Source organism: Pristis pectinata, chromosome 5, assembly GCF_009764475.1.
Source record: "Pristis pectinata isolate sPriPec2 chromosome 5, sPriPec2.1.pri, whole genome shotgun sequence".
Taxonomy (NCBI): Eukaryota; Metazoa; Chordata; class Chondrichthyes; order Rhinopristiformes; family Pristidae; genus Pristis; species Pristis pectinata.
In genome coordinates, this window is record NC_067409.1 from 38,909,603 (window position 1) to 38,934,552 (window position 24,950).

Genomic DNA, 24,950 nt, shown 5'->3' on the forward strand with positions numbered 1-24,950 from the left:
CAGATAATGAAGTTGTTTACAACAAATGCAGCAAGATAGGTAGAAAGTAACATTTGCACCACACAAGTGTCTGGCAATGACAATATCCAAGAGAGGAAAATCCAGCTATTGCCCCTGACATTCAATTGCATTATCATCCCTGAATCCCCCACTTTCAATATCCTAGGAGTTACCATTGACCAGAAACTGAACTGGAGTAGTCATATGCACAATGTAGCTGCAAGAGCAGGTCAGAGGCTAGGAGTCCTGAGGTGCATTACTCACCTCCTCACCCATGACCTCTACCAGCCAGAAGGACAAAGACAGCAAATGCATGGGAACACCATTACCTGGAAGTTGTTGTCCAAGCCACACACCATCCTGACTTGGAAATATGTTGCTATTCCTTTGCCATCACTGGGTCAAAATCCTGGAACTCCCTCGCTAACAGCATTGTGGGTATACCCACACCTCAAGGACTGCAGCAGTTCAAGAGGGAAGCTCACTACCACCTTCTCAAGTGCAGTTAAGAATGGGCAATTAAATGCTGGCTCAGTCTATGAAGCCCAATGAATATATTAAATAAAAATGAAATGTATCCCAGGCAAGGGGAGGAAATTATGGAGAAACAAAGGACAGCAGATGCTGGAATCTAGATGAAAAACACGATGATGCTGGAGGAACTCAGCAGGCCAGGCATCATCCGTGGAGAAAAGCAGGCGGTCAACGTTTCAGGACCCTTCTTTAGAACTTCTGAGTTCCTCCAGCACATCAAGGAAATTTATGGAGGTTCTCACTAGAATTGTTCAATCTTCTCTGGCTTTAGTAATGCTGCCAAATGATTCCTAGGCTGCAAGCATCATAGCTGTTCTTTAAAAACGAAAGCAATAAACCATATAATTTTGGGCTGTTAGTTTAACTTTGGTGGCAGGCTATTTATTGGAATCCATTTTAAGAGATGGTGTAAACCTTCATTTAAGATAGCACCAATTAATCAGGGACAGTCAGCAAGGATTTGTTAGGGGAAGAACTATCTGAGGAACTTGCTTGAATTTTTTGAGAAGGCACAAGCAGAGTTAATTAGGGTAGTGTATTTTACGTAGTCTACGTGGATTTTAGCAAAGCTTTTGACAAGCTCTAACCTGGCAGGCTAGTCAAAATTGTAAAAGCCCGTGGGATCCAAGGAAGAGTGGCAAATTGGATCTAAAACTGCCTCAGTGGCAGGAAGCAAAGGCTAATGGTGGTTGAGTGTTTATGTGAGTAGAAGACCATTGCCAATGGAATTCCCTTGGGGTCGATACTTGGTCCCTTGATATTTGTAATGTACATTAACAATTTAGACCCAAAAGTAGGTGATAAGGTGAAGAAATTTTAACATTGGGTCACAAACAGTTGATTGTGAGGAGAACTACTTTAGGCTGCAGGATGCTATAGGCTTGCTAGTCATTTGGGCAGAAGCATGGTAAATTAAATTTAATCCAGAGCAGTGTAGATTATGCATTTGGGAGGTGCAGCTGGGCAAAAGAATACACAGTAAATGTCAGGGTTTTGGATGGTGTGGAGCAACAGTGAGACCAGAGTGTATGTCCACAGATTCTTAAAGGTAGCTGAACAAGTTATAAAGCCAAAAGGGATGCCTTGCTCTATCAGCTGAAGTACAAAATAGTTTAGGCTAAAACTGTACAAGAGATTAGATAGGCCACAGCTTGAGTACTGGATGCAGTTCTTGTTGTCAGAGTACAAGGAAGATATGATCACACTCGAGGGTACAGAGGACATTAATGAGAATGTTGCCAAGGTTGGAAAATTGTAGCAATGCGGAAAGATTGGACAAACTGGGGTTATTTTCTTTAGAAGTGAGGAAACTGAGGGGTAACTTAATTGAAATGTTTAAAATTATGAGTGACTCAGATTAAAAAGGAAGGACTAATTTAATTGAGGGGTCAGAAACCACAGAGTATAGATTTAAAGTAATTGTTGGATGGATTGGAGGGAAGTCCAGGAAATAGCTTTACATGCAGAGGGTGGTAAGGTCTGGAACTCTCTGCCAGAAAAGATGGTAGAGACAGAAATGCTCAACACATATGTAGAGTACTTCGACATATTCTTGAGTACCATGACCTGCTGGGAATCTGATGTTAGGAAGGTTAAGGTGGGATTAGGCTCAACAGCTTTTATTTCAACTGTAAACATTGAGTGATTTTACAAAGCAATTAAAATTCTAAAACTGAAAGCCTGTTCAGTAACGTAATGTTTATGAATTTTTATGTTACAGTTGTTTATGCCTTTGTATTTTCTAACAATTTTACCCCTTAAAGAGAATTTAATCAAACTGTGGATCAGTAATTAATAAAGCTATCAATGTCTATTATTCTGCAGCCACTGCTTTTCTTTTTCAATCTTTTTATTAGCTTTCAAATTAATACAGATTAATATATTAATGTTTATACATGTAATACAAAGAGATCAGGAGAACAATCATGACATGGATAATCATAAAGAACAATAAAGTATAAAAAAATCTGTAGATCCAACGATCTGTTAGTGAATGAATATAGTGTAAAAGAAAGAAAAAAAATCCCCAAAACAATAAGAAAAATTATAAACAATATATCAAACCAAACTAAGCTAAAGAAAAAATTTAAAAAAAAAACAGAAAAAAAACTGGACTAAAATTTCTCGATAGAAACAGAGCAATATTATGTCGTCAACTCTGTTCCTCTAAATTGAAAGGTTATTATAAGGGGATCTATATCATGTGAAAATATTGAATAAATGGACTCCAAACTTCCTCAAATTTAAGCGAAGGATCAACAGTACCACACCTAATTTTTTCCAACTTTAAACATGATATAGTTTGAGAGAACCATTGAAAAGTAGTAGGGGGTATTGGATCCTTCCAGTTAAGCAAAATGGATCGTTTGGCTATGCAGCCACTTCTGGATACACATACACAAACACTGTAATGTCCTGCTCCTCCACAGGGTGTGCTGTTGCAGTATTCTTTTAGTGTCAGTGAGTTAACAAAAAGTACTTATATTTACAAACTAGTCTGACAGACCGAATCGTGGATATGTTGTACCTTACTGAATGAGTTGTAACTGGGCTTTTATCAATAACCTTACTCCATAATTGCACATCTTTATATTTTAAAAAAAATTGTCAATAGTTCAGCTTCCGCCTGAGTATTGGGTGCATACACCAGTCATTCTCAGGCATATATAAAATGTTTAAAGTTAGTTATACAAAACTATTTTAACTTGCTTGTTTGCTGCCCATAAAACCTCTTCAGGGTGGCTAGATACTGGAATCACCTTTGGCTTGTGCATGAAAGGAATTGGCGTTGGGAAGGGTGAATGTCACGTGATGTAGATCGCTATAATTTCAAGATCAGAGTGGACTGCAAAATCCAGGTCATGGGTCATTGTTTGCATTGATCCCAGAATTTTTCTGATGCTAAAAATGTGTTCAAATATTGCAAGTTGTTGGATGTGGTCACTTGAGATACTTTGCTGGGATGCATCTCTTCCAACTCTACATTTTGGGATATTACTAGCATAACTAGAATAGTAGAGCTGGGTGCTCTGTATCTCGTTGTTACATTGAGACATTCCATCTCTGGTTTCTATGACAGAACACACTTTCTAAAAAAAAACTGACATTCAGTGACCTTATTCCCAAACAAGATTTTGGGAACTGTTTTGCTGCTTTTCAGTTCCCAGTTTCTTTAAATGTTATCTTTTCTTTAAATAATAGTCGTGTTCCTAATGAGCAATAAAACTTGCCATTTAAAGCTGTGTATTTCCACATATTTCTACATGCATGATCTGTAAAGTTTGCTATCAAAACCTTTTCATTAATTAATTCTCTAGCATACAAGGATGCCTTCATGATCTTAGAAAGGTAGACACGAGCTAAAAATCTGTAAATGCTGATAAATGTATATATCCAACTGAGCCAAAGAGGTTCAAAACTAGTCAAGTAATTAAGCCAGACTCTATGTAACATAAGCTGAAACTGTTGTTATCGAATAGCTGATGCATGTAAAATAATTGTCCTTTCCTCTCTCCATTGATCTAGCATACAGATTTATGTCAGTACATGGATAAACATCCAGGAGGACTACATCCAGAAAATGTGAAGGTAAGAAATGTACTACTTAAAGGACTAGGACCAGCAACAATCTTGCGTTAAAATATTTTTAGTATTGTTCTTGCTGAGATAATGCTCCATAGGTACCACGTTGATCCAGGAACTTGTCCAGCAGCCATTTGTCATCTAAACAATTTGGCAGTGAGCATTAGTAGGCTACTTAACATGGGGAGTGTACCAAAGCCAAGCACAATTTGTCCAGAATCAAAATCCACATGCAATTTGTACAGTAATGGGTTGATAGTGGTCAGGATTGAGAAGTTATTCTTTTCTCCTATAACCTTGGGGTACTGAGATCTATCGAGTTCCCTCAAAATTTAAGTTGGATGGGTTAATGCGGTACATACTACAGTTTTAATTGGGAGTTTGGGTCACTTGGTAAACGCACTTCTTTGATTTCAAGGAGAGTCAGTTTTATCTCATCTGTGAAATTCATCTATTTTGTTCATGTTTGGACAAAGATTCTAATAAGGTATGGAACAGATTTGATATTGGCAGAATTAAAACTGAGTATCAATGAGTAGGTGAGTATGTGCTATTTCATTGCACTGTCAACAATTCCTTCCAGTTAGATGATTGAGAGTAGGTTGATAGGTTGATAACTGGCTGGACTATATTTGTCTTTGTTTCAGTGGACAGGGTGTGCACTGGATTATTTTATACTTCATAAAATAGGTGCCAGTCCTGTGTCTGTTCTCGAACTATTTGCAATAGGTGCGGATTCTTCTGGAGAACAAGTCTTTAGTACTGCAGTTAAAATGTTGTTAGGCCAAGTAGACTTCACTGTATTCAGTGCTGTCAGTTGTAAATTCATGTGATGTGAAGTGAATTGAATCATCTGTGATCTCATGAGGAAGATGAGATGAATCATCTTCTCAGAACTTTTGACTGGGGACATTTCCAGAAACCAGCCTTGCCTTTTGTATTCAGGCTTTGAATTCCATCATTGTTGAGCTGGGGATATTCATCTAACCTCTTTATCCCAACAAAATAAAACCTCAAAATCCAGCACCATTTGTACTTTTGTAGTGCTAGCCCCAGCATATTTCATGGATTATTGGATGTTACTCCTATTAATACTTAAACACACATGTACTTCACTTTTCTTATGCATGTTACACAGTAATATAATACATTTTCAAGTGAGGCCAGTTGAAAGGACTCTGGCACTGGCACAAGCACTCTGGCTCTGGCTGCAAACCTACCCACATTCCAGCTCCCTGGTGTTCTGGAACCAAACCCCGTCTCCAACCACACATGCAGCTCACAGTCTGGACCTCCATTCTGGCCACACACCCCACTTGCACTTGGGAACCCTCGCTTTCATTCTGGATTAATGAATGAGCTGGATGCTAAATCATGAGGGTTTACAAATGATCAAATGCTGGTTAAAATTAAGAAATAGTTGTTTAACTGCACACCACTACTTCTGGTGTTAGCAGGAATGTAAAGGTTTAATGTGATTGTACTTTTCATAGCATGCTGGTTCTCTGGTTCACTTTATGTGTATTGCCCTGTATGGGAGATACATTATGTTGGCCTGTTACACCTGTTGTAAATGGGTGGCAATTTGGGGGGTTGAAACAGAATATACTGTATATGGTTAAAAGGTTAGGAAGGAGGAAATATTGGAGTACAACGGTAAAGCTAGCCAGGAATATAGAGAGAGTAAAAGTGTCCAAAGGTATTAAAAAAAAGAGAAGAATTAAGAAGAGTATTGGTCCTATAGAAAATGAGTCTAAGGAGTTAACAATTGAAAAGGAGATGGCAGAGGAATTAAACAGGTATTGCCTACAAAGTTCTCTGCAGAGGATACAAGTAACATTCCTGAAATAGCTTTAACTTAGGAATTGGGAGGGAAAAACTTAGGAAAGTTGCAGTCAGTGAAGTGGTACTGATAAATTGTTAAAGCCATGGGCTGACAAGCTTTCAGGTTCTGATGGATTTCATCTAGGTTCTTAAAAGGAGTAGCATGTGAGATAGACGGTACATTGACTTTCATTTTCCAATGTTCCCTAGATTTGGAGATGGTTCATTGGGTTAGATTTAGATTTTATTTACAGCATGGTAACAGGCCCTTCCGGCCCAACGAGTCCGCGCTGCCCATTTTAAACGCCCAAATTAACCTACCAGTACGTCTTTAGAATGTGGGAGGAAACTGGAGGACCCGGAGGAAACCCACGCAGACACGGGAGAGCGCACAAACTCCTTACAGACAGTGACGGGAATTGAACCCCGATCGCTGGCGCTGTAATAGCGTTGTGCTGACCGCTACACTACAGCAAATATAACTCCTTTATTCAAAAAGGAAGGGAGACAAAGCAAACTACAGGCCAGTTACCTTTGTATCTGTTTTTGGGGAAAATGTCAGAAGCTATCATTACAGACATTACAGAAGGGCACATAGAAAATTTGAATGTAATTAGGCAAAGTCAAGATTTTGTGAGAGGGAGATCATGTTTGACCAATTTATTGGAGTTATTTGTAGAAGTATGATGCTGTGGATAAAGGGGAACTGGTGGATGTATTGTACTTAGGTTTCCAGAAGTCATTGGTAAGGTTATTCCAGAAAATAAAAGCTCATGGTGTACAAAATAACATTTTGCCATGGGTCACACAAAAGATTCTGCAGATGCTGGAACCTGGAGCAACACACACACAAAATGCTGGAGGAACTCAGCAGGTCAGGCAGCATCTATGGAGGGAAATATACAATTGATGTTTCAGGTTGAGACCCTTCATCAGGACTGGGAAGGAAGGGGGCAAAGCCAGAATAAAAAGGTTGGGGGAGGAGCACAAGCTGGCAGGTTGTGCCACATTGAAGCCAGATGCAGGTTGGAGGAGCAACACCTCATATTCCACCTTGGTAGTCTCCTACCTGACTGCCTCAACATTGATTTCTCTAACTTCCAGTAACCCCTCCCCTCCCTTTGTTCTGTGGCCCCCTCCCCCCTTCTGTTTCCCCACCCTCACCCTCATGACCTGCCCATCTGTTCCCCACCTCTTACCCTTTATTCCATGGTCTACTGTCCTCTCCTACCGGATTCCTCCTCCTTCAGCCCATTGCCTCTTCTACCTATCACCTCTCAGCATCTTACATCACTCCCTTTCATCCCAACTCCCCCACCCACCTACCTACCTTCCCCCCTCTCACCTGGACTCACCTATCACCTGCCAGCTTGTGCTTCTTCCCCTCCCCTGACCTTTTTATTGTAGCTTCTGCCCTCTTCTTTTCCAGTCCTGATGAAGGGTTTCAACCTGAAACGTCGGCTGTTTATTTCCCTCCATAGATGCTGCCTGACCTGAGTTCCTCCAGCATTATGTGGGTATTACCATGGGCAGAAGATTGACTGGTAAATAGGAAACAGTAAGCAGAAGAGTGTCTTTTTCTCATTGGCAATACATACCAAGTGATGTGCCACAGGGATAGATGCCAGGGCCTCAACTTTTCACAATTTGTATAAATAAGTTGGAATAAGGTATGGTTGCTAAATGTGTTGATAAAACAAAAGTAGGCGCAAAAGTGAGTTTTGAAGAGGATGTGAGGAGATCACAAAGAAATATAAATAGGTTAAACGAGTGGACAAAAATCTGGCAAATAGAGTATAATGTAGAAAAAAAATGAAGGTGTCCATTTTGGCGGGAAAACCTTGGCAAAAGCATATTTTCTAAATGGTGAGAGGTTACAGAGCTCTGAGGGATCAGGGTGTCCTGGTCCATGATTCACATAACTGTGAATTTGTTAATTGTGAGGGGAACTGAATACAAAAATAGAGTATTGGTGAGAGTGCATCTGGAGTACTATAAACAGTATTGATCTCATTTTAGAAAGGGTGATAATGCATTAGAGGCAGTTCAGAGAAAGTTTACTAGACTAATACCTGGAATGGGTGGCTTGTGTTAATAGGAAAGATTGAACAGGCTAAGCTTGTATCTCCTGAAATTGAGAGGGGACCTGCTTGAAACATTTAAGATTCTGAGGGGTCTTGACAAGGTGGATGCAGAGATCATACTTCACGTTGTGGGAGAATCTAGAACTCGGGGTCAGAGTTCAGAAATAAGGGGTTGCCTATTTCAGGCAGAGGTATGGTGAGATCTTTCTGAGGGTTGTGAGTCATTGGAACTCTCTTCAAAGGGTGGTGGAAGCAGAGTCTTTGTATATACAGTATTTAAAATGGGGATAAATAGATTCACAATAAGCAAAGCTAAAATGAATGTTGAAGTGTAGTCACTATCAGATCATTTTGATTAAGTGTCCAAGTAGGCATAAGGTCCAAGTGACATACTCCTGTTCCTAATTTGTATGTTTGCATTTTCTTGTACACGCTTCTTGGTTCCTGGCTTCTGTTCTATGATATTACCATTAAAATTGCATGGTAAGAATGGAAAGATAATTGAGAGTGCAGTTACAAATAACCTTGGGTTACAAGAAGTTTTTTTTACATAACACGGATATCCAGGATGGGAAGAGAGGGGTAATAAAAAAACTATGACAGGGTGACTTTTGTCTAATGTTGGCTTCATTCTCCTTCTCAAAAGATGAAAACATACACTTTTTAAGCATTTTTCGTCAGCAAGTGACAGATGTTCAGATAATCTGCAGGGAAAAAGAAAGTTGTCTTTAAAAATTTTTTTTGCTTTCCATGTGAAATTCCAAGACCAGTTGTGCATTGACTTGTATTTTTGTTCGCTAAGGACAGCGAATGCCTCAAGGGAGGCAGCTTGGCTAATAGAGCTGCCAAAGATTCATCTTCCAGTGTCTTGAGTAGTTGGCTATGACTGTCACACAAGGACAAATGTTGTATTGGAATGTGACAGCTGGGCATAAGGGAACCTGTTACTGATGACAAATGCTCAACTTATTCCATTTCATTGAGTGAAGTCAAAATGTGATTTTAAAGTATTTAAATGGCCCCTGTAATGCACCTATGATTCTTTTTATGATGTGGAGGAAATTACAGGGTATTTTTTGTTTTTGCTGCAACAGCTAGAATTAAGATGATGTGAATTTGTCCTGATACTCTTTCTCATGATAACAGCCTGACTAGCAGACTGATCTCCCATTGAATTTGAGACCAAAAGAATGAAGTGTTTCCACACACATTTGCACAGGTAAATAAGAAGACAGATGACAGAAGTAGGAAAGACAGTTGAGAACAATGACTTGAATATTCATTTACTGCTGGTTTTGTTTAGCAAGTCTGAGGTGATGAATATGTATTTTTTGAAATAATGTAATGAATGTGTGTGTTAAAGGGTGGAAATCTGTAGTGATGGCATACATTACTTCACACCAGACTGGTTGAACAAGGCAGCTTGTAGATTGGGAAGGAATTCTATGTGTATGCACACAAAGTATGATATAAACCATACTTCTAAAGTATTTCTACATTATGTAGTTTATTCTTTATTATACACTTTATTCTACATTATGTTATTGTTTTCCCTTGTACTACCTCAATGCACTGATATGATGAAATGATCTGTATGGATGGCATGCAAAACAAAGTTTTTCACTGTATCTTTGTACATGTGACAATAATAAACAAATTCAGCAATTTAAGTCTAAAGTTGTTTAAGTCGTCCTCTACCAGTATTACTGTTTCTTTTATAATACTGAATTTTCCCTTGCCTTTTCCTCTACAATGTTTAACATCAGCTCTGTGCTATATTGCCCATCCAAACTTAATGAGGCAACATATTTTCTCCACCTACTTGGATATTCTGTTTCTCCTACATCTGCAACATAGGCTTTCATATCAACCCCTAGCTCTTTGTAATGTTCCTTGTGGCCCCTAGCCCATCTACCTGTGCAGGATCTATCCAAGGCAAATTAACGTCTTGTCAGTGTGCTTTTACTGATCAAGGACTTAATTTTTGCTTCCTGAAAATGCTGCTGCTTGTCTTGATTCTTACAAAAGAGGAGTGAAAGGAGTGCACAGAGCATGTGGGGTTGTGGATGGTAGTAAATTGGTGACGGGAGCAGATGTCAGCTGTTGACCAGGAAGAAGGGGGAATAATGCAGTAGCATCACGCTGGAAAGAGACGTTGAATTGGTTGGGAATACAGAGTAAGCAAAAGTAAAAAGAAACCATTTTCCCTTTTATTAAATTCTGTGCACACCAGCAAATATTAAGTCTTTGGAATTCTGTATCCAAAAAGATTATGGTGAATAATTTACTGAGTATATTGGAGATTGAAGATGGCATTGAGGTGAAAGATTTGTTGAGTACTGGAGAAGGCACAAGAGGCCTAAAGGCCTACTCGTGCTTTTTTTAATTTTCGACTGTTGTGTTGAATTGATAATTTGCAGTCCTGGTATTTATTTCCATTCTTATCAATTTTTCCCTAAAGTTTTATGTGCATATATTTATTATTCATGGAAAATCATTGATCTCTCTGGAGAATAAGTGCCTGCAAAGATCTCTGAGATATTGTACCACAAAGATCCATTTGGTCACCCCTTTCTATCCTTCATCTGTGTCTTTTTCCCCATGTCTGTGAAAGGTCATTGCGTCACTTAGTATGATGATGTATTCTGTGTTGTTCAATATCTTGCGCAGTTTTTTTCAGAAGAATAGGAACATAAAAAAAGAAATGGATAATTAAATATGAAAAAAATAAAAGATAGCATGTGATGTTTGATGGGTGTTTCTGTGCAAGCATTTAATATAAAAGCAGTTACTGGCTTTTTAATGCACAAATTTTTAAGTGGCAGGTGTGGAAACCACGGGGAAGTATCATCTTTTCATTGCAGTGATATCTATGACATTTGATTACAATATTTTCTATCGCTTTAATATGGAACAGATGAAAGAAAACAACTTGGGATGTAATCACACTTCTATAAAGCCTACTAAAGTTAACACTTTCAAAACTTTTCTTTAGATTATGCTGCTGCAGTTAATGGAATATTCTTTTTGTGGCGACTCACCGTCTAGTCAGGCGAACCGGCTCGGCAGTCGGGTCGCGCGGTGTCGGAGCGACGAGGCCCAAGATGGCGGCGGGCCTCGTCTTTCCGAGCGATGGGGAGAACCCGCGCGCGGGAAAGTCCTGATGACGTAGGACTTACGTCATTCCCGGTTTTTTTGGGCAGGAGTTTTCTCCCTTAAAGGGCCCACGCAAGGCGGGAAAATAAACCAGTTCTGTTTGGCAACCCTCCGAGTAGAGTCTTGTTTCATTCCGCGGTAGCAACCGCTACATTGGTGACCCCGACGGTCCAAACAGCTTTTGGACCCGCGAAATGAACGACAGCGCAGCAGCCAACGCAGTGGCCCTCAAGCTGTGCACCTTTTGGACACTTCGGCCCAGCGTCTGGTTTGACCAGGCCGAAGCGCAATTCCACCTTCAGCAGATCACCTCCGACTCCACGAAGTACTACCATGTGGTTAGCTCTCTGGACCAAGAGACAGCTGCCCAGGTTGGAGACTTCATCCAGTCGCCTCCGGAGGAAGATAAGTACCCGGCTTTCAAAGCCCTTTTGATCCGGACCTTCGGCCTCTCCCGTCGTGAGCGCGCCGCCCGCCCGCTTCATCTGGATGGCCTGGGGGACAGATCCCCATCCGCCCTAATGAATGAGATGCTGGCATTGGCCGAGGGACACAAGCCATGCCTGATGTTCGAACAGGCCTTCCTCGAACAGCTCCCCGATGACATCCACTTGTTGTTAGCTGACGCCGACTTCAGCAACCCCCGTGAGGTGGCCGCCCGGGCAGATGTCCTGTGGAGGGCCAAGCGCGAGAGCGGTTCGTCCGTCAGTCAAATCACCAGGCCGCGAGCCCAACGCCCGCCTCGCCCGGCCCCAGCAACCGAGCAGCCACGCCCCAGGAACGCAGACGACAACACGGGTGACCAGCTGTGCTTCTACCATCAGAGGTGGGGTGCGGAGGCCCGTTGATGCCGCCCACCCTGCAAGTTTCAGGGAAACGCCAGGGCCAGCCGCCGCTGATGGCTACGGCGGCTGGCCGCCGACAGAGCCTCCTCTTAGTTCAGGACAAGAAATCTGGACGGCGTTTCCTCGTTGATACTGGAGCGGAGGTCAGTATTTTGCCCCCAACAGGCCGCGACACTCGTGACAGGCCACCAGGTCCTCTACTCAATGCCACCAACGGTACAACGATACGGTCTTTCGGCACCCGTACCCTTCAATTACACTTTGGCGGCAGCCGTTTTACCTGGACCTTTACCCTTGCCACCGTCGCCCGACCACTCCTAGGAGCCGATTTCCTTCGGGCCCACAACCTGTTAGTCGACCTGCGAAGGAAGCGGTTAGTTCACTCTAGCACTCTCCGGACCTATCCCCTGGGAGAAATCAGCCCACCAGCCCCGCGCCTGGACTCCATTTCCCTTTCTGGCGACGGTTTCGCCAAGCTCCTAGCCGAATTCCCATCGATTTTGGCACCTTCGTTTACAAATTCTAGGCCCACACATGGGGTACGACACCACATCATTACCACAGGGCCACCCCTTCATGCCCGAGCACGGCGATTACCTCCAGACCAACCATCCACAACCTATCCTTGGGTGTCAACTACACGGCCCTGGCTGACGCACAGCAAGCCGACGACGAACTGCCCAGCTACAGAACCGCAGTCTCGGGTCTACAGCTCCGAGATTTCTTGGTTGGTCCAGGTCAGCGGACCCTACTTTGCGACGTTGCGACTGGTCAGCCCCGCCCTATAGTCCCTGCAGCCTGGCGGAGACGCGTTTTTGACTCGGTACATGGGTTGGCGCACCCGTCCGTCAGATCTACTGTCCGACTGGTCGCCAGCAAGTTTGTCTGGCATGGCCTGCGCAAACAGGTCAGTGAGTGGGCCAGGACTTGTCCGCACTGCCAGACGTCAAAAATCCAGCGACACACCAAGGTCCCACCACAGCAGTTCGAGCCTACCCGTAGGAGGTTCGACCACATACACGTCGACCTCGTGGGCCCTCTGCCGGTTTCAAGAGGAGCCCGGTACCTCCTTACCATCGTGGACCGGTTCACGAGGTGGCCTGAGGCAACCCCCCTGACTGACATCACAACTGATTCCTGCGCCCGAGCGCTGCTCACAACTTGGGTCTCACGTTTTGGCGTTCCGGCCCACATCACTTCAGACAGAGGCACCCAATTCACTTCCAGTCTCTGGGCTGCATTAGCGAACCTGCTAGGGACGCAGCTGCACACCACCACGGCCTACCATCCTCAATCAAACGGGTTGGTGGAACGTTTTCACCGCCATCTAAAATCAGCCTTGATGGCCCTCCTGAAGGGTCCTAACTGGGTTGACAAGCTGCCTTGGGTCCTGCTCGGCATACGCACTGCCCCCAAAGAAGACCTCCGCACTTCGTCAGCTGAGCTTGTATACGGGGCGCCACTAGTTGTCCCCGGGGATTTCATACCTGCCCTTCGGGACCAAGGGGAACAACCCCCAGCAGTCCTACAAAGACTGCGCGAGAAGCTTGGCGCCTTAGCCCCGATTCCCACCTCACGGCACGGTCAAGCCCCATCCTGCCAGCCCAAGGAACTACGGGACTGTAAGTTTGTTTTCGTTCGCAGGGGCACACCTTGGGCGCCATTGCAACGACCATATGAGGGACCGTTCCGAGTCATACGGAATAACGGATCCACTTTTATTTTGGACATTGGAGGCAGGGAACAGGTTTTCACGGCGGACCGCCTCAAACCGGCCCATTTGGATCTGCAACAGCCTGTCGAGGTTGCCACGCCGCGACGCAGAGGCCGCCCCCCTAAGCGGCAGCTGGCACAGCCCATGGACCTTGGGGACTGTCTCGCCGGTTCTGGGGGGGGTTGTGTGGCGACTCACCGTCTAGTTGGGCGAACCGGCTCGGCAGTCGGGTCGCGCAGTGTCGGAGCGACGAGGCCCAAGATGGCGGCGGGCCTCGTCTTTCCAAGCGACGGGGAGAACCCGCGCGCGGGAAAGTCCTGATGACGTAGGACTTACGTCATTGCCGGTTTTTTTGGGTGGGAGTTTTCTCCCTTAAAGGGCCCGCGCAAGGCGGGAAAATAAACCAGTTCTGTTTGGCAACCCTCCGAGTAGAGTCTTGTTTCATTCCGCGGTAGCAACCGCTACATTTTATTGTTTCTGAAAATTATTACATTTGTGACATAAGTGTCTGTGTTTATGACCATAAAGATTTTGTTTATTCAACACAAAATATGAACTATGAATCAATATCTCGGTTGATTCTTACAATGTAATAAATGGTGAAATGAACAGTGAAACTCTTCGTGAAATGATCAGAACCATAAAGCAAAATAAGCTGTGGCCATTTTGTTATTTAGCATAACTGAGTAGTGTAACCTTTTGGTCCATACACATTTGGACTGCAATCTGCTGCATTCCTATTGGGTTGCAGGTTTAAAAACAATAGTCAGGCCTTTTTTGTTCACCTCAGGCTGTGATTTTGAAGATAGTACAGTTGGATATCTATCAAATGGCTGACATCTTGGCCATAGAAGTTATGTAGCCTAAAGAGAATGGTGTGATGAATTGGATGGATAATATGCTGAGAGAAGTGGAATTAAGAGTGAGAGCAACATTAAAGCTAAAATTAGTTGATAAAGTTTAAATGGCAGAATAATTGTAAATGTATAATCGTTGTTTATAATCAAATTCCAAATCAATTAATTCAAGCATTTTAAGCAGTAAATTCAGCTCTACATTGGTTAAATTAAATTTTTGAATAATTTAACATAATTTGTTATTCACATGCTAAATATCCTGAGCAGACTATACACTAATTTTACATTATCTGAATAATCCACAATTATATACTTTACAAGAATTATGAGTGCATATTTTACAGAGAAATCTTTTGTTTCTTGATCTTTCATCATGAGTGTATAAAATAATCGAGGACCTCTGATAGCTTCAAGATAATTAATTACTTTTGAGTGTTTATTTAGGGAAATGTAACAAGCTGACAAGAGCAAAGCCTTACGACTTAGTGTTGGTTGAGGGGTAAACTAGAAGAACAACTCCTCACACTCCACTTAGGTAGCCTTCAACCCAATGGTATGAAAGTTGAATTTTCCAGTTTCAGGTAATGCGCACACCCTGTGTCTCTTTCTCATTTCTACTGGTCCACCTAGGCTCTCTCTCCCTTTGTTCACCTTTTCCATTCCCCCGACCCACCTCTCCCAATACCTTTATCTGTTACTCTTCTCTATTTGGTTCCATCTGCCCATCACCCACACACCTATCCACCTACATTTCTTTTCCCTTGGCCTACCCTTCCTTTCCCCTCTCCCATCTTGTCCCATCTGCCCATTATCCATCACTCCATCTTGTTCTACTTGTCACTTTCCAGCCTCTGTCTCAACTCACCCCCCCCACCCGCACCTCCCCCCCCCAATCTCCCCCCCCCCAAACCTGGCTCCATCTGCCAATTTTTCTTCCCTTATCTGTTTTCACCTATCACACACCAGCCTCTGTCTCAACACACCCACCTCCCCTTCCTGGCTCCATCTGGCCATCATCCTGCACCTCATCTTGTTCCACCTGTCACCATCACCTGGTCAGATCCCACTTGGAGTATTGTGCTCAGTTCTGGTTGCCTCACTACAGGAAGGATATGGAAGCCATAGAAAGGGTGCAGAGGAGATTTACAAGGATGCCGCCTAGAATGCAGAACATGCCTTATGAAAGCAGGTTGAGGGAACTCGGCCTTTTCTCATTGGAGCGATGGAGGATGAGGGGGGACCTGATAGAGGTATATAAGATGATGAGAGGCATTGATCGGGTGGATAGTCAGAGGCTTTTCCCCAGGGCTGAAATGGTGGCCACAAGAGGACATAGGTTTAAGGTGCTGGGGAATAGGTATAGAGGAGGTAAGTTTTTCAGGGGTAAGTTTTTTACTCAGAGTGGTGAGTGTGTGGAATGGACTGCCGGCAATGGTGGTGGAGGCGGATATGATAGGGTTTTTTAAGAGACTGTTGGATAGGTACATGGAGATGAGAAAAATAGAGGGCTATGGGAAAGCCTAGTAATTTCTAGGGTAGGGACATGTTCGGCACAGCTTTGTGGGCCGAAGGGCCTGAATTGTTGCTGTAGGTTTTTCTGTTTTTCTGTCTTTTCTATCTCCCTCCTCCCTCTCGTTTCTGTATACTGACTATTTTCCACCTACACTCTCTCAGTCCTGATGCAGGATCTCGATCCAAAACATTAACCATCCCTTTGCCTTCACAGATGCTGCCTGACCCATAGTGTTCCTGCAGCAGTTTTTTTGCTCTCTTGAACCTCAACCTTTTACTATGTTGCACATGAACACAACAAATGATCAAAAAGAATCTCTTGTCTTTTTTCCAAATGAGGAATTGACTAGAAAATCTAGACAGCACCATGTAAGGACCTTTCCTGTTGATTATGTTGTTTGCCACTGTCACAGAGATTGAAAGAAAATTAAGAATGTCATTGTGGGAGCAGCTGCAGCTATTGTGAGATAAATCTGTATTTGTGGACTGACCCAAAGCTTCTGGATTGCACAATCAAATCACACAGATAAAGGGCACAATATCTGGAAATATGGACAAATTGTTTGGGCTATTTAGTCTGCTTTGTCTTTGTAAAATCTTTGTCAAGACCTCCACATGTAATTTTCAACTTCCTCTTGTCCCGTCATCCAGCCTACATTGCTCTATTTACTTCTGAATCTAAAATTTGTCTGTTCATATTAGAAATTTTCATTTCTTGCTGTTTGGAGCAGCTTCATACAAAGTTAGCAGGAAGAAATAGAGTTTTATTAACTAAATAATTATTTCGTTTTGTATTTTTATACATCATCCTTTTTTTCTGTCAAGCATGAACAAAAGGTAAATGTAATCAATACGAATTATGGCTTTAAAAAATATATTTTCCCTCTGTTTTTAACGATTTTTCAAGGATAACCTCATCAGTTACACTACATTAATTTTTCGCCTAATGCTTTTGTTTTACAACACAGCCCAATGGCACTGCTTTTCACAAGACTGACAAATGGGTCTGTTTAAATTCCTGATTTTTGCTGCTTCATAGTGTGGAATTGCTGAGTGATGACCATTATTTCTTCCTGGAGCAGACGAGGGAGAAGGTATATGAGTGGGAGATAGTGGGGATTGGAGGGAGAATCATGCCAGTTCTGAAAGCCCATGATAATTGATGTTTGCAGTTGTTGCACAAATATTACTGTCCTTCCTAGATTTTGTTTGATTGCCTAAGAGACTTGGAGAAATCTGCAGAGATTTATTCTAAATTTGTGTCAGAGATTTTTCTCTTATTGATTTTTCCAAGTCGATGCGTGACTGCACCATGTTTGAATGATTTGGGCATGATAGACCAAATTATCACCCTTTCAATCTGTGAGCAGAAGAAGGACTTGTATTTATATCACACCTGTCATGTCCTTTCAGAAGCTGAAAGCCCTTTATGGCCAATTAAGATCTTTTGATTTATCACTGCTGTTGTACTGTAGGCAGAATAGCAGCCAGTTTTGTACAAGCTCTTTTAAAAGCAACATGATTGTTTGGTGGATCAAATCAACTAGGACTCCTGGGATAACTTCCTTGTTCTTCAGAATAAAGCTTTTTACAGCAATCTGGAAAAAGCAGTTTGGCCATCATGCAATGTCTCATGTGAGTGACAACACTTTTGACAATGCAGCTTTCCCCCATTGCCACATTGGATTGTCAGCTTAGTTATTGTGCTCATGCCTCTGGAGCAGGGCATATTCCCAGAAACTTGTGACTGAAAAAATAAGAGCATTACCAACTGAACCACAGCTGAGGCACAGTGAATGAACCTGAATAATAGAAATCGTGTTTTCTTGACACAATTAGGAGATAGGAGATTCAACAGGATGTTGTCTGGACTGGAGAGGTTTAGTTATGAAGGGAGATTTTTGAAAGGCTGGACTTGAATTCTCTGGAGTGAGGAAGCTGAGGGATGACCTGATGGAGATATATAAATGTATGAGAGGCATAGATAGGGTAGATAGGATCTTTTTTTCCATGGAAGGGGTGCCAAAAACAAGTGGGCATAGGTTTAAAGTGAGAGAGAGGAGTTTTAAGGGGGGATATGAGGGAGTTTTTCGCAAGAGAGTGGTTAATATCTGGAACATGTTGCTGGAGGAGCAACTCCAAGGCGGAGTACAAGGTAAATGGCAGGATTCTGGGCAGTGTAGAGGAGCAGAGGGATCTGGGGGTTCATATCCACAGATCACTGAAAGCTGCCTCACAGGTAGATAGGGTAATTAAGAAAGCTTATGGGATGTTAGCTTTCATAAGTCGTGGGATCGAATTTAAGAGCCGCGAAGTAATGATGCAGCTTTACAAAACTCTGGTTAGGCCACACTTAGAGTACTGTGTCCAGTTCTGGTCACCTCATTATAGGAAGGATGTGGAGGCGTTGGAAAGGGTGCAGAGGAGATTTACCAGGATGCTGCCTGGATTAGAGAGTATGGATTATGAGGAGAGACTAAAGGAGCTAGGGCTTTACTCATTGGAGAGAAGGAGGATGAGGGGAGACATGATAGAGGTATACAAGATATTAAGAGGAATAGATAGAGTGGACAGCCAGCACCTCTTTCCCAGGGCACCAATGCTCAAAACAAGAGGACATGGCTTTAAGGTAATGGGTGGGAAGTTCAAGGGAGATGTCAGAGGGAGGTTTTTCACCCAGAGAGGGGTTGGTTCATGGAATGCTCTGCCTGGGGTGGTGGTGGAGGCTGTTACATTGGTCAAGTTCAAGAGATTGTTAGATAAGCATATGGAAGGATTTGTACACTTTGGAAATTGGAAATAGAAATAAACGGGCAGATTATTATCTAGAAGGAGAGAAAATTCAAAGTACAGAAGTACAAAGGGACTTAGGGGTACTCGTGCTGGATACCTTAAAGGTTAACCACCAGGTCGGATCGGTGATAAAGAAAGCAAATTCTATGTTGGCATTCATTTCGAGAGGTATATTGTATAAAAGTAAGGGAGTGTTGATGAGGCTCTATGGGGCATTAGTGAGGCCTCATTTGGAATACTGTACACAGTTTTGGGCTCCATATCTTAGGAAGGAGGTGCTGATGTTGGAGAGGGTTCAGAGGAGATTTACGAGGATGATTCCCGGAATGAAAGGGCTTACGTATGATGAGCGTTTGTTGGCTCTTGGACTGTACTCACTGGAGTACAGAAGAATGAGAGGGGACCTCATAGAGACATTTAAAATGTTGAAAGGGCTGGACAGAGTAGATGTGGCTAAGCTGTTTCCCTTGGTGGGTGAGTCCAGGACCAGAGGGCACAATCTTAGAATTAGAGGGTACAGTTTTAAAACAGAGATGAGGAGAAATTTCTTTAGCCAGAGGGTGGTGAATTTGTGGAATTCCTTGCCAGGTACAGCAGTGGAGGCCAGATCATTGGAGGTGTTTAAGGAAGAGATAGATAGATATCTAAATAGTCGGGGTATCAAGGGATATGGGGATAAGGCCAGAAATTGGGATTAGAATAGTTTTTTTTCCTTCCCCCCCTTCTCATTTCATTTTGGTTTTTTCCCTTTTCCTTGGAGCAGACTCGATGGGCCGAATGGCCTACTTCTGCTCCCTTGTCTTGTGATCTTATGAAGATAGAGGGATATGTGGGAGGAAGGGGTTAGATAATCTTAGGTGTGGTTTGAAGGACGGCACAACAGGGTGGGCCGAAGGGCTTGTATTGTGCTGTATTGTTCTATGGTTCTATGGTTTAGGAGGTGGTGGAGGCAGATACAGTTACTACATTTAAGAGGCATTTAGACAGGGACTTGAATGTAGAGGTAGACCAGTGGATGTTGTCTACATGGATTTTAGTAAGGCATTCAACATGATCCCTCATTATAGGCTCATCCAGATTAAGATGCATGGGATCCATGATGACTTGGACATTTGAATTCAGAATTGACTTGCCCACAAAAGACAGGGTAAAGGTCGATGCATCTTATTCCGGCTGGAGGTCCGTGACTGTTGGTGTTCTGCAGGGGTCCTTAAACTAGGACCCCTGCTGTTTGTAATTGATTTAAATGACTTGGATGAAAATGTGGATGGCTGGGTTAGTAAGTTTGCAGATGACACAAAGATTGGTGGCATTATGGATAGTGTAGAAGATTGCCAAAGGATACAGTGGGATATAGATCAGCTGCAGATATAGGCGGAGAAATGGCAGATGGAGTTTAATCTGGGTAAGCATGAGGTGTTGCACTTTGGAAGATCAAATGTAAAAGGACAGTACACTGTTAATGGCAAGACCCTTAAGAGTGTTAATGTACAGAGGGATCCAGAGGTCCAAGTCCATAGCTCCCTGAAAGTGGCTGCACAGGTTGATGGGGTGGTAAAGAAGGCATATGGCATGCTTGCCTTTATTGGTTGAGGCATTGAGTTCAAGAGTCAGGAAATTATGTTGCAGCTTTATAAAACTCCGGTTATGCAGCATATGAATACTGCATTCAATTCTGGTCGTTCCCTTGTTGAAGGATGTGGGGGCTTTGGAGAGAGTACAGAGAGGTTTACCAGGATGCTGCCTGGATTAGAGGGTGTGTGCTATAGGAGAGGTGGGATAAACCAGGGTTGTTTTCTCTGGAGCGGCGGAGGCTGAGGGGAGACCTGATAGAAGTTTATAAGATTATGAGAGGCATAGATGGAGTAGACAGCCAGTATCTTTTTCCCAGGGTCGAAATGTCTAATACTAGAGGGCGTGCATTTAAGGTGAGAGGGGAGTTCAAAGGGGATGTGTGGGGCAGGTCTTTTTACACAGAGAGTGGCGGGTGCCTGGAATTCGCTGCCAGGGGTGGTGGTGGAGGCTGGTACGATAGAGCCATTTAGGAGGCTCTTTGATAGGTGCATGAATATGCAGAGAATGGAGGGAAATGGACCATGTGCAGGCAGAAGGAATTAGTTTAATTAGGTGTCATTAGTTTAATTAGTTTGGGGCCACAGAGTCTGTATCGGTGCTATACAGTTCTATATTCTGTGCCCTATGGATGTGCAGGGCACAGAAGAATATGAACCTAATGTGGGCAAATGGTATAAATGTAGATAGATAAAATGATTGGCATGGATGTGGTGGGCCAAAGGGCTCGTTTCTGTGCTGTACGATTCTAGTTTTAACTCTTTAACAATTTCACTTGCATATGGAAAGTAATGTAATCTGTGATCTCTGCAATGATTCTACAGTGAAAAGATGGTTAATGAGATCTAGTGTCCTGTAACATACAAGACCAGTTTCAAGGAATGGTGCCAGTGCTTTGAGAGTCAGAGTTTCAAATTACACCACTATTAAACTGGGATTGTTAAATCTTCTCTGGAAAATCCAGACCTGAAATAAGAAAGAGACACAAGAACAAACAATTTGCTGGAGGAACTCAGTGGGTCAAGCAGCATCTGTGGGATGAAAGGAATTGTCAACGTTTCAGGTTGAAATCCTGCATCTGGACTGAAACAAGAAAACTGCTAAACATGCTTTTAATATGTTAATAAAAAAATGTGGCTGACATGTTGACAGTCCACAGTGCAGTCTTCTTATCTGAGCTGTCTGAAGCCATCAGTGGTGATTTTAAACTTAAAATAAATCCAAAAGATACTAGAAACGCCCAGCAGGTCAGACAGTATTTGTGGATTGAGAACTGGTATTTCAGGCTAATAAACGGTCATCAGAGATGCCTGAAAAGAAGCAAATCTAATGACCAGATTTCAGCCCAATTCTTCTTACTACCACTGAGGCAGTTCTTCAGGATTGACAATGATTTACTTCCATTCCACTTGTGTGTGTTCTGAGGTGGATAATAAGATCAGTGTGGGAACTGCAGATAATTGCCTGGATAATGAGGCAGACAGGAGAGTAGTCTATCAGATGGTGCGCTCCTTCTGCTGCTTATCCTAGGCTTCTGTATGACCCCAGTGCATGACCACAAGGTTCTAAATACTGTCCTGAATCCTCTTTCCCTACATTGAGATGCTTATGGGCCAGAGGTTCCATGGATCAGTGAGAATGTTGCAATTATTCAAGAAAACTTGGAGCATGTTCTTGAATCTTTTCCTCTGTCTGCTTTATAATCCATTTCCGTGACAGAACTTGGAATTGGGAGTGTCTGCTTTGGGACCTGGTACCAGGCATGCCCAATACAGCACTGTTGTCAGCTTTGTTTAGCTAGGTCTGATCCTTCTGAATCAGGAAGTTGTAGTTTCAAGTTGTGCCACAGATTTGAGATGCAAATTAATTGCGATTCTAAAGGGAGTTCAATTCAGAATTTTTGGAAGGCTTGTCATTTTATTGCACAAACATTGCAGGAAATTACAGGTCCTCTCCAGTTTACAAATGCCCGACTTATATACAGCCCGCTGGATGAATTTGTTGGCTGCTGTGGGGCTGCAGGTATCTTCTGCCATGTGGGAACTCTGTTTGTGGCAGCTGGGAACAAGTGAATCTCTTGATGACTACAAGAAGTGTAGGAGTGCACTGAAGAGAGAAGTTAGGAGGGCAAAAAGAGGATACGAGAAGGATCTGGCAGGCAAGGTGAGGCAAAATCCCAAGAGATTCTATTGATATGTTCAGGGTAAAAGGGTAACTAGGGAGACAATAGGTCCCCTTAAAGATCAGCATGACCATCCGTGTGTGGAACCAAAGGGATGGGATTTTCGATGAATATTTCTCTTCTGTTTTTACTGTGGAGAAAATGATAGAAGCTAAGGAAATGGGGGAATGAGTGGTGTTGGCTTGGACTAGTGAACGAGCAACTAGCAGGGAGGAGGTATTGGAGGCCTTAAAGTGCATTAAGTTGGATAAATCCCCGGGGCCTGTGCATTCTCGGACCTTGTGGGAAGCTAGAGAAGAAATTGCAGAGGCCCTTGCTAAGATTTTTGCTTCATCTTTGGCCACAGGTGAGATTCTGGAGAATGGCCAATGTCATACCATTGTTTAAGAAGGGTAGCAAAAACAAGCCAGGAAACTACAGGCCAGTGAGTCTGATATCGGTGGGTAAATTGCTGGAGGGGATTCTGAGGGACATGGTCTGATTCGGGACAGTCAGCATGGCTTTGTGTGTTGGAAGTTGTGTCTGAAAAATCTCTTGGACTTCTTCAAGGAGGTAACCAAGAGGATAGATGAGGGTAGGACAGTGGTATTGGTTTGTATTGTCACTTGTACTGAGGTACAGTGAAAAACTTGTCTTGCATACCATTCATACAGATCAATTCATTATACAGTGCATTGAGGTAGTACAGAGTGCATTGAAGTAGTACAGAGTAAGGACAATAACAGAATACAGAGTAAAGTGTCACAGCTACAGGGAAGCGCATTGCAGGTAGACAATCAGATGCAAGGTCATAACAAGGTAGATTGTGAGGTCAAGAGTCCATCTCATTGTATAAAGGAACCGTTCAATAGTCTTATCACAGTGGGAACCTGGTGGTATGTGCCCCCAGGCCCCTGTATCTTCTGCCTGATGGGAGAGCAGAGAAGAGAGAAATACCCGGGTGGATGGGGCCTTTGATTATGCTGGCTGCTTCACCAAGGCAGCGAGAGGTATGGACAGAGTCCATGGAGGGGAGGCTGGTTTCTGTGATGTGCTGGGCTGTGTCCACAACTCTGCAGTTTCTTGCAGTCCTGGGCAGAGCAGTTGCCGTACCAAGCTGTGATGCATCCAGATAGGATGCTTTCTGTGGTGCATCAGTAAAAGTTGGTGAGTGTCAAAAGGGACATGCCAAATTTCTTTAGCCTCCTGAGGACTTAGAGTTGCTGGTGAGCTTTCTTGGCCGTGGCGTCTACGTGGTTGGACCAGGACAGACTATTGGTGATGTTCACTCTTTGGAACTTGAAGCTCTCAGCCCTCTCGACCTCAGCACCATTGATGTAGACAGGTGCATGTGCACTGCCCCCTTTCCAGAACTCAATGACCAACTCTTTTGTTTTGCTGACATTGAGGGAAGGTTGTTGTCACGACACCATGCCACTAAGCTCTGTATCTCCTTCCTGTACCCTGACTTATCGTTATTTGACATTCGGCCCACTCTGGTGGTATCATCTGCAAAAATGGATGGAGTTAGAGCAGAATCTGGCCATGTGGTCATGAGTATATAGGGAGTAGAGTAGGGGGCTGAGGACGCAACCTTGTTGGGCACCAGTGTTGAGAATAATCATGCTGGAGGTATTGCTGCCTACCCTCACTGATTACAGTCTGTTGGTCAGGAAGTCAAGGATCCAGTTACAGAGGGAGGTGTTGAGTCCCAGGTCTCGAAGTTTGGAGACGAGTTTGCTTGGAATTATAGTATTAAAGGTGGAGCTGTAGTCAATAAACAATAGTCTAATGTAGGTGTCTTTACTGCCCAGTTGCTCCAGAGCTGAGTGTAGGGCCAGGGAGATGGCGTCCACTGTAGACCTGTTTCGGCGGTAGGCAAGTTGCAGTGGGTTGAGATTTTCTGGGAGTTGATGCATGCCATGACCAGCCTCTTGAAGCACTTCATGATGGTGGATGTCAGAGCCACCGGTCGGTAGTCATTAAGGCACGTTACCTTGTTTTTCTTAGATACTGGGATGATAGTGGCCTTCTTAAAGCGGGTGGGAACCTGAGATTGAAGCAGGGAGAGGTTAAATATGTCTGCAAATACCAGACATCTGATCAGCACAGTATCTGAGGACACAGCCAGGGACACCATCCTTGGCCAGATGCTTTCTGTGGGTTCACTCTACGGAAGACTGATCTTGTGTTCTCAGTGGTGAGCATGGGTTCAGGTGCATTGGAGGCTGACAGGGTGCGTGGTGACAAACCAATCCCCTTCTGTTCAAAACGTGCATAGAATGCCTTAAGCTCATCGATAAGCAATGCGCTGTT

At 43.3% G+C, this 24,950-nt stretch overlaps 1 protein-coding gene across 8 annotated transcripts in view; it reads left to right on the top strand.

Moving 5' to 3' along the window:
• cdk14 (cyclin-dependent kinase 14) overlaps window positions 1-24,950 on the top strand; it is a 477,589-nt gene that overhangs the window by 194,529 nt on the left and 258,110 nt on the right. For all 8 annotated transcript variants that reach the window (XM_052016680.1, XM_052016686.1, XM_052016679.1 and 5 more), the window contains one exon: window positions 4,060-4,122. In XM_052016680.1, the coding sequence (XP_051872640.1) occupies window positions 4,060-4,122 (63 nt within the window). The remainder of the gene's footprint in view (window positions 1-4,059; window positions 4,123-24,950) is intronic.